General features: G+C 40.9%; 1 protein-coding gene across 1 annotated transcript in view; it reads right to left on the bottom strand.

Moving 5' to 3' along the window:
- Positions 1-13,286, bottom strand: part of acap3b (ArfGAP with coiled-coil, ankyrin repeat and PH domains 3b) — a 302,002-nt gene that overhangs the window by 54,423 nt on the left and 234,293 nt on the right. The window contains exons 9-10 of the mRNA XM_060852259.1: positions 11,431-11,505; positions 205-216 (exon numbers count right to left, since the gene is read on the bottom strand). Coding sequence (XP_060708242.1) covers positions 205-216; positions 11,431-11,505 — 87 coding nt within the window. The remainder of the gene's footprint in view (positions 1-204; positions 217-11,430; positions 11,506-13,286) is intronic.

Here is a 13,286-nt window from a genome sequence, read left to right as displayed (position 1 = left end):
AGAAGGGATTGACGCAATCAGCTCAGAAACATGTGCATAGGAATATCAAACTCTCTAAATGTCCTGGGGATAACTTTAGCAATCTCCTCTTCTGCATATACATTCTCATCGGCCTTGCTGCAATTCTTTCACTGTTTTGCATTTGAATTAAATCAGCTGAAAAATACACTTTAGAGTTTTCAATAGGATTTGTCTTGAACCTACCTGTAGCAGAGTCTGCAGAGATTTGTTTGAAGAACATCAAGGACACCGTTGTGGGGGTTGGGAGGAGAAAAGAGAGACAAGGTCAACAGATTTATCTAATTTAATTGGTGACATTCATCTTGTAATTAAATATGATCAAGTTAAGTGCCTGATTTGTATTCTTGTCTATCTGAAGTAGTGAAACCACAAGCAAACTGAAGGTGAACTGTCAATGCAGCATTGGTACAATGTGGCTTTTGTTCACACAGATGCAGCAGTTATATTGTAAATGGACTCACTCTCCATGTCTAACCTGATAAGAAAAATCTGAGGCAGATTGAGTCCCCTGAGATTTTTCTGAAGAAGGACATCTCACTTTGGAATTAGGGTAGAACTTGCTCATCTGATTATACTCTAGATTACTGTTGCTGTGCTATGGCTTCAGTTTCATAGTCACTGTTCCATTACATCCTGTTAAATTCCAGAACTGGCAATACTGCATGGGGTGCGCTAACCCATCACAGTGTGCACCTCAATTATGTTCACATACAGTAGGTAGAAGATCACAAGCCTGCAGCCAGAACCTGGTTTCTGCTGTTATGTTGGCACTGTTCTGATGCTGGTACTTGCCAATAGAGGTGGCAGTGCCCTAGGGAAACCACATCCTTGTCGCTCGGCAGTATTGCCACCGGAAGTGAGTTGCCATTATCTGCAGCAGGCAACGTCAGCATCTGAGACTTTTTTTCCTGGTGCTTTTTGCTTTGCAGGATGAATTCCACCCAGAGAAATACTGTCTGCTGGACGTGTACATTAGCAACATGATTGGTGCATAACCACCCATTAACAGCTGTGTTGGGACTTCACAACAGTGGCACCTAACATCAGCTCCAATTCTCTTCATAACATTGAACAGCAATTTACAGTTTCCATTCTGCATTGATTCAAACAGGAACATTAAGTAAAATTTATTAGATTCAGCTGTAAGCTGTTATGGAGCTATTGGTTTCAAGGTGGTTTCTCTGTTGTGCAAAGCCATTAAAACTGACAGCATCAGTACCACCTGAGACAGACGATGATCTCATTCCATTCTGCTATTTAAGATCAATAAATGCTGTAAGAATCAATCAACCCATATAAATGCTGCCTCCCCAGAGAGTACTTTCATTGCGCCTGGCCTGTAATTCTGCTGTATTTGTATTAGATTAGACTTACAGTGTGGAAACAGGCCCTTCGGCCCAACAAGTCCACACCGACCCGCCGAAGCGCAACCCACCCATACCCCTACATTTACCCCTTACCTAACACTACGGGCAATTTAGCTTGGCCAATTCACCTGACACGCACATCTTTGTGACTGTGGGAGGAAACCGGAGCACCCGGAGGAAACCCACGCAGACACGGGGAGAACGTGCAAACTCCACACAGTCAGTCGCCTGAGTCGGGAACTGAACCCGGGTCTACAGGCGCTGTGAGGCAGCAGTGCTAACCACTATGCCACCGTGCCACCCATGATGTAAATATCTCATCAACATTTTCCCGCACTTTCCTTGCTTGAACTGGGTTGAGTGAGCTCGGTGTCAAACATCAAGAGAGAACGCAAACTTCCATCTGATTACATAGTTATGGGCAGGAGAAGCTATTTGGTTCATCTGGCCTAACCCATTCCATCAGTGTTTTACAAACATCCCGAATCCTGTTTGTTGACAGGATTGTTTGCTCCATTCTGATATCTTTTAGGGTTTCTTATTCCATCACCACTGTGAATATTCTCTGAGCGAATTATTCTGCTGTGACTTATCAGGATACACTCTCCCTTCAAACATCAGTGAGATTATCCATTTTCGACTGAAAAAATGACAGATAAGGGAACTTCCTAGATGGAATGAAGTTAAAAATAAAGGATGTCCAAAGAGACTTAGGGTTTCAGGTGCAAAGATTTTTAAAATGTTACCAACAGGTGCAGAAAATCATCAAGAAAGCTAATGGAATGCCAGCCCTTATATTCTAAAAAATTGAAATATCAGGATGCAGTTATGCGGTGGTTATACAAAACTCTGGCTAGACCCTGCTTGGAGTGCTGTGAGCAGATCTGGGCACCACATCTCAAGAAGGATATACAGGCCTTGGTGGAGCTACAATGTAGGTTTATACATTGGATGGCAGGGGTTAAATTATGAGGAGAAATTACACAAAGTAGGCCTTTTTCTTCTTGAATTTGAAAGGTTAAAGGGTTATCTGATTGAAGTCTTCAAGACATTAACAGGAAAAGACGGGGTGAATATTTCCAATGGTTAGGGAATCTAGAACTTGGTGACATAGTCTAAGAATTAGGGCCAGACTGTTCAGGAGAGATGTTCAGAAGCACTCCTACACCACAAAGGGTGGTAGATGTTTGGAACTCTCTTCTACAAATGGCAGTAGATGCTGGATCAGTTGTTCATTTGAAATCTGAGGTTCTTTTTTGTTAAAGAAAAGGATTAAGGGATATGGGTCAAAGACAGGTAGATTAGAGTTACGCCACAGATCAGCTATTCTGTCATTGCATGGTGGAGAAGGCTCGAGGGGCTGAATGGCCTGCTACTGTTTTGATTGTCCAATCCCAACCTGGAATTCTGTACCTAAAACCCTCTGTCTGACTTCCCCCTCCTCCCTCTCTCTCTCTCTCTCTCTCTCTGCCTCAGAGATTCCTTCCAAATCGAATTTTAGTCATGCTTTTGCCTTGTCTATTCCTGCTCACATCTTTGAGTTGATCACCATCCTCAGCTCTCACTCAATATCATCTAAATGAGGAGAAACTTCAGAAATCTGAAGTGCAAAAGGACTTGGGGGTCCTAGTCCAGGATTCTCTGAAGGTTAACTTGCAGGTTTAGTCAGTAGTTAGGAAGGCAAATACAATGTTGGATTTATTCCAAGAGGACTAGACTATAAAAGCAGAGATGTATTTCTGAGGCTTTATAAGGTTCTGATCAGACCACATTTAGAATATTGTGTGCAATCTTGGGCCCCATTTCTCAGGAAGAATGTACTGGTCCTGGAGCAGGTCCAGCGGAGGTTCATGAGAACAATCCCAGGAATGAAAGGCTTAACATATGAGGAACATTTGAGGACTATGGATCTATACTTGGAGTTTAGAAGGATGAGAGGGATCTAATTGAAAATTACAGAATACTGAAAGACCTGGATAGGGTGGACATTGGGAAGATGTTTCCATTCGCAGAAGAGACCAGAACCTAAAGGCACAGCCTTTGAGTTAAGGGAAGACCCTTTAAAACAGAGATGAGGAGAAACTTCTTCAGCCAGAAAGTGGTAAATCTATGAATTCATTGCCACAGAAAGCTGTGGAGGCCAGGTCATTGAATACATTTAAGACAGAGATATATAGATCCTTGATTGTTAAGGGGATCAAAAATTGCAGGGAGAAAGCAAGAGAATCGGGTTGAGAAATGTATCCGCCATGATTAAATGGCAGAGCATACTCGATGGGCTGAATGGCCTAAGTTCTGCTCCTATGTTTTATGGTCTCACTGTCATCTCTAACCAGGTTTGTACATCCACAAGACATCCCCATTTTCCTTTTACTTCAGAATCTGCTGTTCAAATAAATGAACATTTGCCCATCTAATTCTTTGGAACCTCTATGATATTATCAGTTAATAATCAACAGAAAGACTATGCCTTCCATAATCCCAGGATACCAAAAAATGCATCACAGCCAGAAAAGTACTTGAAGTATAATTACTGCTGTAATACAGGAAACACAGCACCAAATTGGTGCACAGAATGATCCCATGAGTAACAAGATGACAATTACCAGCTTTACTGGGGCAACCTCCTTGCTCTTTTTCACATAGTGCTGTGAAATCTTTTATGTCCTTTTGAGAGGGCAGAAGGGACTGCATCTTAACTCTCACAGTGTACCACTATGTGGGTGCTATATTGGAACAACAACCTGGATGTTGCTAAGGATCTGGATAATGAGGGTCTGTTTCGTTTAAGTGCAACATTTCACACTCTATCTACATGGCAAATGGATTCAACAAATGATTATCAGAGCCCTTCAGTAATTCTATTGACTGAGCTCAGTTGATTTTTCATTGCCAGAATCTAAATAGGTTAGTTTGGTATTTTCCGTTCTGATATTACCTCTGTGCCCAAAGAGTTAACCTGTCCTTTTATTTTTCATATAATGACACATTATTTCAATTGTCTTTTCAGTTTAAGATTGACTAGTTACCATAACCTAGTTAAAATTCCAAACCATCCTGCACTCGGGAATGTCAAAGCAAATACCTGTCAATCAACAGTTTCTTGAACATCTCTCTGATAAATCCACTAAACAACCACTAAGCATTCCAGGATTAACAACATGTGGAACTGCAAATGTACAATTCTACAGAGCAAGGTTTGTGGGGTGGGTGGGTGGGGGGAGTGTGGTGGGGGCCGGGTGGTGAGTATGCATATTGATTCATTCTAGACTTAGTCAGGAGTATCTACAATATGTTTCTTAACCCCACTCCCAGTAACACTGTGACATTATGATTCTCCTCCATTCCAGAAGGTGGGGAATCCCAGTCCAGAGCTTCTTTCAATGAGCTAGCTTGCCTGCACAATCCTAAAAGCAATGCATACCTGGCTATATTAACTGGCAATGTCACTGTGAGCTCAGCTGTTGTTCACCTTCAACACCCACCTGCCCACACCCTCCAGTAGAGCTCGCCAAATGGCAAATGGGAACAGGAAGCTCCACATTTCTCACCTTCCTCATTTGTGGTAATAAGGCTTAATACAGGCCTGTCCTCTGCTATTCCAAGGCTGGTTCAGACACGTACCATCATGCTGTTCTTCCCCATCCCTGTGTTGTCTGATTATAGGTCTGCACTCACCCTATTCCAAAGCCCTTTGCAGGCATGTCTCCCAGTGCTAATCTGATGTCTCTTATGATCATCATAGATTGTTACTCAAATTGAACAGAGCAATGTCAGAATTATCAATGGACCCAAAACAACCTTAAGGTTTAATCTTCAGAGACAAAATATACAGAGAAATGTGTATACACATATTCAGGAAAATCCATATGGTCTTATGTCAAATTGTGATGCATTTTTTTTAATCCATGTATAAATATCATTTCAAAATTGTGCCACGTTGCTATTGGTCACACTTGTGAAAGTATTCCATTAAAAAATGTCAAGAGAATCCTTCCAGTACAGTGACTGTATCCAGCAGCGCTCAAGAAGCAAGAGGCTGTAGACCCCAGTGGTGTCAATGGATATTTGTTCATTCCGGGATGCTTTAGGCCAAATGAGTAAACATGAAGCCATCACCTTGTTTTTAGTTCAGAATAATCATGAATTGAGTTTTAGTTTAGGAAGCCCAGCAATTCTTAGGGCAGTTCAAAGGATACCTGCTAGGAATCAGAAGGAAGTTTAGTTTTCTGTCCTTGTAGAAGTATAGGATAGTTCACGGAAAACAGAGTCACCTTGACAGAAGGGTAGTTTGTGAAACTTCTAAACCAGGAGAGTTTGGTTAGAAATATGCAGGTTATGGTTTATCTAGTGGTTAGCGGTTAGCACTTAGCACTTTCACTGCCATGGCCTGGGTTTGATTCCAGGTCAGGGGATGAGCATTTATGCATGCTGATAATTTAATGGCACGATAGAATTTATAACTGATTTCAGAAACTGGAAATAAGTCATGGAGATATCAGAAGAATCTTTAGGTGGTATGGTGGCTCAGTGGTTAGCACTGCTGCCTCACAGTGCAAGGGTGCCAGGTTCAATTCCCCCCTCGGTGACTGTCTGTGTGGGTTTCCTTCCACAGTGCAAAGATGTACAGGTTAGGTAGATTGGCCATGGGAAATGTGGAGATAGAGTGGGATGCTCTTCAGAGGGTTGGTGTGGACTCCATGGGTTAAATGGCCTGCTTCCATACTGTCAATTCTATGATTAGACCTGAGAAGATTTTGGACAAAATGGTGATCGATTTGGAAAAGGCATTGAACTGACTCCACAATCCACAACAAAGAAACTGTTGGGATTTAGTTAAGTACAACCCTCAGTGGTTGAGATAAGGGCATACTTTCTCTGATTTTGAATCTCTAATAAATTAGGTTGGGAAGCATACAAAACATTGTTTCCCCATGCATTTTAAGATCTTTCTAAATACATTCAACATTAATGAAGCTTGTTTTTAAAATTATTTCTCCTTTTGTATAATAAACTCCAGTTGCAGAAACTCAGTGATTAACCACCATATTAACCATGCAATAAAAAAAATGCTTATGATCTATTGAACCACGTTATATTCTGGGATAAAGTCAGAGTCTTATGGAAACAGACCTTTGGGTCCAACCAATCCATGCTGACCATAATCCCAAACTAAACTAGTCTCACCTAACAGTGTAGATCTGACTTGTCCAGTATTACCATCAGGATTATAAAATTACATCCTCACATTCATTAAAACATGGCAAAATGAGGCAACAGCACATGAACACACACAGCTACATACATGCTCACACACAAATGTGTTAAATACACATGCATACATGTGCTACTGATGATTTACATATATTGTTGAGACAACACACACACGTTTAAAATCTAAGAACGGGTTACTCCACTTGATCTGCCCCCATCCTCAGAGACATGTGGCAGAATCTATTCAAGTGTACTCTTTTTAAATGGAAAATGGAATGAGTGACCATCTGGCTGAGGGAAGACAGCCATTCAGTGAGACTCATTAAAGAGGCTGAACAGAGAAGAAAAACTCAGCCAGATGTGCATTCAAGGTCCTGTTAAAGAGGGCTGTGGAATTTTCCTTTCATCTCTTTGTGTATGTTCATTCTAATCACATGGATATCTAGTTAACTGCGCAGTTAAACAGTGCAGTCTGCTGTGGGCAAGTTACTGTTGCAAACTCATAATTAATAACTTAATGCCTTGTCCAGCAGAATGTTTCCAATTCCGGGGAGTAACAGCATTATTGGCCCAGCTCAAGGTATGAGCAGCTCTTGCAGTTTTCTAAGTTGCAACTAAGTATAGAAAGATTAGATTAGATTACTTTGTGGAAACAGGCCCTTCAGCCCAACAAGTCCACACCGACCCACCGAAGCGCAACCCACCCGTACCCCTACATTTACCCCTTACCTAACACTACGGGCAATTTAGCATGGCCAATTCACCTGACCTGCACATCTTTGGACTGTGGGAGGAAACCAGAACAGCCGGAGGAAACCCATGCAGATACGGGGAGAACGTGCAAACTCCACACAGTCAGTTGCCTGAGGCGGGAAATGAACCCGGGTCTCTGGTGCTGTGAGGCAGCAATGCTAACCACTGTGCCACCGTGCCACCCACACGATGATGCAGTACAACAAGAATAAAATGTTTCCTAACAAGAACACCTGTCAAACACTTATTTGCTGATGCAGGTGAACTACAAAATGGTTTGCAATGGTGCAATGCCCACCCTGAACAGATACCTTCCGTTTAACAAATGCAGCACTAACTCTGCAGCAGCTTCACAATAAATTATAGCCATTTGAAAAGCTGTTTAGGAGATGGTGATCTGAGACACCATCCTCAGGCAACCTGGGGAACAACTGCCTGGGGTGACACTGGCAGCTATACTTCAGGTGGGGATGTGGGGAAGAATTTTTTCACCCAGAGGGTGCTGGGGATCTGGAACTCACTGCCTGCCGGTAGAAGCACAAAGCCTCATAACATTTAAGTAGTGTTTAGGTACCTACTCGTGATGTAAAGACACGGAAGGCTGACGGCCAAATACTGGAAAACGGGATTAGAATAGTTTATTTTCCCCATTCTCCACGTTTCATTTAAGTCATGTTCTGAGATACTATAAATTATTACTTGATAACAGGAAGTGACAAGCAGCACACAGAGCCAGGGAAGATGAAAAGACCAGAACAAGGAAGCAAAAAAAATTGACAGAAAGTGTCAGGGAGCAATTGGAGACACAGAAGCTGGAAATACTAGACTAGTTGACAAGATTGCAACAGAATGCAAGAAGAACCAGTTCTGCAAGTAAAAGACCAAGACTCTCTGAGGACCTTCATCTATCATTCTCATTATAAGTAAGAGTCAGACTCAGAATACAATGTTCAAGACAAAAAAAAAGTGTAGATATCTGAAGTAGACACACAGGAGGCTGGAAGAACACAGCAAGCCAGGCAGCGTCAGGAGGTGGAGAAGTCAACATTTCGGGTGTAACCCTTCTTTCTTCAGGGTCCTGAAGAAGGATTATAGTCGAAACATTGACTTCTCCACCTCCTGATGCTGCCTGGCTTGCTGTGTTCTTCCAGCCTCCTGCAAGAATATAATGTTGACAGTAGATCAAGGATATGTGAATAATGTGGCACAATGAAGTGGAAAAAAAAGAGTCACTTTTAATCTGTTCGGCAAATTTTAAAGTACAATTTCACACCGAAGTGAGTTTCTCAACCCACTGAATGCTTTTCTCATGGGAACAACAATAAAGTTGAAACATTTCCCTAGAACCATCAAAAGAAATGTCGTAGCTGAATAGGGTCACCAAAAAATCTTTTTATTTTGTCTTGAAGAAGAAAGAAATTCTAATGTGGCCTTTCATGAAATATTGATGTTTCAATAAGCATTGAAAATGCAGACAGTGACACTGGAAATGTAAACAGTAATGTTGCAGACATGGATGGTAAAATATTCAGCATATTAACAAACATTGAGGAATGTAGAATGAGAATGAGATGTAGATTTTGATCCTGAGGATTTTGAGAGTGACTCTGGGGATGTAAAGGATGATTAGTAGAAATCACAAGGCAAAAATTATGAATCTGATTAAACTACAGTCAAGCCAAGCCAAGTAAATAAAAGTAAATTAGTTGTGAAAAGTAATTTTTTTTGTCAAATTATGTTTTGGGCACAACTGTGTGAATTTAGATATTTATGTTTTGCATTTGCAGATTAAATTTTTAATTACAGTAATGGTGTGAAAGATGGTAATGAAGTGAATTGTTGAATGAAATCTGTTTGATACAAAGAATGCTTTAAATAAATTATTTCATAGAAACATTATCGTGGTCTGATTTTCAACTTTAATAGCTTACCCACATTCAGTGCATAAGCCATTGGGCAAAATTTCAATGTACTCTTTCATCAATATTTTTTAAATCCTATTTTTTTAAATCGTTCAGTCTTTTATTTCCTGAGTGTAGGATGGGTAAACCAACTTGTAGTGAACACCAGTAATGACATTGGACAAGAGAGTGGTTATCTAACATTTACACAGAGCGATGGAAATGGGACATCAAAGGGTTGGAAGATGAGGAATGAAGTCTCAATGCAGTGAAGGGATCTTATGAAAATTGGACCTTTCTTTCACCTGAAAAGAGATTGCTAAAGAAAGAGGGAGTAGGGAATCTATTATAGGTTTTCAAATTAGCAAAAGGCAAACAGTAAAAGATCATTTGATAGCAATAGATTACACATTTGAAGGTAAAACTAAAGTACAACAGGTAGAAAGTGAGAAGAAATATTTTCACAAAGATTTGTTCCAATGTAGAATACTTTAGAACAGGTGGTTATTGAGGTAGAACTTTAAAATCACTTAATGGGGATATATATTTGGAAAGGAGGAATTTTAAAAAGGAGAAAGGAACACGTGATTGGCTTGATTTATTACTGTCACATGCACGGAGGTACAGTGAAAAATGTTGTCTTACATGTTTTATAGGCAGATTGTACTATACATGTGCATCAAGGTAACAGAGGAGAGCGCAGGAGAGCTGCCAAGAAGGTGCAGAGAGAGATCAACATTAACACGAAAGAGTAGGAAGCCCAAGTTGGAGAGTAGCATAGGTTCAATGGTCTGAATGATTTCTTGCTGTGATAAAAATGTTGTGATGGTAAAAATGCATTTTCTTTTTTTGAGTTTAGTTCCTCACTTTTACACAACATCCAGCAACTTGAAAATTCACATTACAATTAGCTCATGGTTTCTGATTGTAATATGGGCTGGTTCATTAATGCTTACAGGCCCAACGCCTGCAACTGAAAGTCATGACAGGGAGGAGTGTTGGCAGGAGATGTTTTATATAAACTCCAAACAATGTATGGAATTGAAATAGTTTAATGTTTTGATGTTGGTAATTCTGAAGTTGTAACTTTGTTTGGGCAGTGTAATGTGGTGAACATACTTTCAGGGGTTTATACATTTACTTCAATATTCGGACCAGAACTCTGATGGCACTGTGACTACTTTCCAGATACCAAACAGGGGGCTAAGGCTCCAAAATGTCAACGTGAATACTCTTTATGGATAGGAGGTATGCTCTCTGTCATTTTGGTGTAGGTTTAATCTAGGAACCATGCTTTGAACTCCCCTAATTTGGCAACCAATTCTCAATCATGGCACTTTGAAGCACCTTAGAATATTTCTGAACAATGAAGATATCCTCATGTTGCTCGTGATTGGCAGAAAAGGCTTCCAGTCTGTTGCAGACACTGAAGACAGTAGCAATGGTCTTCCCAGTAGCAAAGACAGCAAATGGAGGTGAAGATGGGGGCAGGGTTTGGAGAGGTGGGAAGAGGAAGGGATGGGAAGAAAAGCTATTGCTGGAGATATTCTGCTTACAAATGACTGGGCAAGAGTGGGAATGAAACAAGAAGCAGTTCATTGAGCTGGGAAATGGAGGCGACAGATTGGAGGATGATGATGTGGTCAACTATACTGAACAATTCATTATAAATATACCAAAGGAACTAATTACAGATAGTATAATTTGTGTTTTAGTAGCATTTCATTGCCACGACAGGTATACCAAGTGGGTTTGTTAGGCCAAAATAACCATTTTGCCCTTCATTACTTTTATGTTGCATAGCAATAGTTCTGAGGCCTAAAGGAATCAAAAGATGTGGGGGATAATGAAGGAACATATGGAATAGCAGAGTAAAGCTCGATGGGCTGAATGTCCTACTCCTGCTCCTATTTTCTGTGATGATGTGTTTCTGTGTGTATTGCTGGTGGTAATAAAAATAGGAACAAAGTCAAAGTAGTAGTCCTTGAACACCAGGACTCACCTAGACCACACTTGTCAATGTCAACGATCGGAGCTTTGTTCCTGTGGTGTGGGATGTTAACTGAACCCTTTATCTGTCTCAATACCTCAAACACTCTCCAAGATACTTGCTGTTCTCCATCTTATCTGAGTGCAGATGGCTAATGAGAGATCAAACACTGCCTGGGACTTACCCGCTGTTGTATCAGCGCGTGCTTATGCTCCATTTCCCTTTTCTCCACAGCCGAGTCAATCACAAGCTGGTCCAGCTGAACAGGACAGAAACCGAAACAATCTGTTAGTCTGCACATACAGCAAGGCTCAGGCATTTCTGCAAAATCACAGCACCTTTGCCTTAAATGCCTTCTGAAAATGCCAAAACTTCATGAAAGTGACGAGATTATGAAATATCTGGAATAATTCCTCAACTGTAAAGGATTAACTCTTTGGGAATTTAACCTTTTTCAATATCAATTGAGGATTGACAAACACCGCTTTCTAGAATCATTTGAGATTTTTGTGCATTTCTTTAACAGGCCACACTTTCTGGAATTATTTATGATAGAAGTAATCTTCAAATTGAAGGCGGTTAAATGTAATTATGTCTAACCAAACAAGAAACATGCCCCCAGAACTCTCTCGAATGAGCCAAATCTTTCATGCGATAGTGATGAAGAAAAGACAGAAAAAAATAAAGAAACGTGACACAAGGATGGAAAGGAATGGGAAATATAACTGGTATTGAGCATGGGGAGGTGGGGTAAAATTGTGAGCAGTATTCTAGGGTGGGAAAGATAAGCATACAGGAAACAGGAGAAAGAGAGGTTTGCATTTATATAACCCCTTACAAGGCTTCAGGGTGCCTCAAAGCACCTAACAGCTAATGAAGGACTTTCAAAGTGCAGTCGCTAAGGCATCTTTGGAGAGTGTGTGAAGGGACAGTGACATAATAAACTGAGGGACAAATGTCACATTGAACTGTGGAGGCAAAGGTGGAAAAAAACCATTATTAGCATGGACCAAGTGAAATTGGAAAGAGCGCCAGCTCAAATTCTGTGAGAAAACGTGATGAATTCAGTGAGGACGAGGAATTTTGTTTCAGTGGATGCCACGTGGTGGTTCATGGCAGTGGCTCACTGGCACCATCTGGTGGACAGTTAGAGTTGAACCTAACGCCTCTGATTCTGAGATGGGGGTTACTAACCCCACTTTTAATTTAAAGCTCAATATCCAGATCTGGTTTAAATGTCACTACTGAGGTACATCATCACCAGTTAACATCTTTTTATGGAGCTCATAGTCCCCAACACGTGTTCAACTGCTCCGAGTGCTGGATAAGGTTACAATTAAAAACTTCATTCTCAATAACTACTTTTATTACATTGCTTCAATGAAATAGCTCTTCTCTCTCTGGAAATATGATTAATTAATCCTCCTGGGGATGTGACACACAGTTTCAGTGCACATTTTTCCGGATATGTCTTGAACTGATCTTCTCCAGGATGTTGTCCGTTCTCAAGAGCTGAGAATTACTGCACTGCTTCCATTCTAAAACTATGGGGCACAGGCTATAAATTAAGGCCAGTCCATCCAAGGCAGATGCTAGAAAATACTTCAATGCACAAAGGACGAATGAGGTTTGGAACTCTCTTCCACAATCCCCAGGACCTGATCAGGTGTACCCTAGAACTCTGTGGGAAGCTGGAGAAGTGATTGCTGGGTCTCTTGCTGAGATATTTGTATCATCGATAGTCACAAGTGAGGTGCCGCAACATGGTGCCACTGTTTAAGAAGGGTGGTAAGGACAAGCCAGGGAACTATAGACCAGTGAGCCTGACGTTGGTGGTGGGCAAGTTGTTGGAGGGAATCCTGAGGGACAGGATGTACATGTACTTGGAAAGGCAAGGACTGATTAGGAATAGTCAAAATGGCTTTGTGCATGGGAAATCATGTCTCACAAAGTTGATTGATTTTTTTGAGGAAGTAACAAAGAGGACTGATGAAAGCAGAGCGGTAGATGTGATCTATTTGGACTTCAGTAAGGCATTCG

The sequence above is a fragment of the Hemiscyllium ocellatum genome, chromosome 37 (assembly GCF_020745735.1).
Source record: "Hemiscyllium ocellatum isolate sHemOce1 chromosome 37, sHemOce1.pat.X.cur, whole genome shotgun sequence".
Lineage (NCBI taxonomy): Eukaryota > Metazoa > Chordata > Chondrichthyes > Orectolobiformes > Hemiscylliidae > Hemiscyllium > Hemiscyllium ocellatum.
This window is presented reverse-complemented; position numbering and strand designations above follow the sequence as displayed.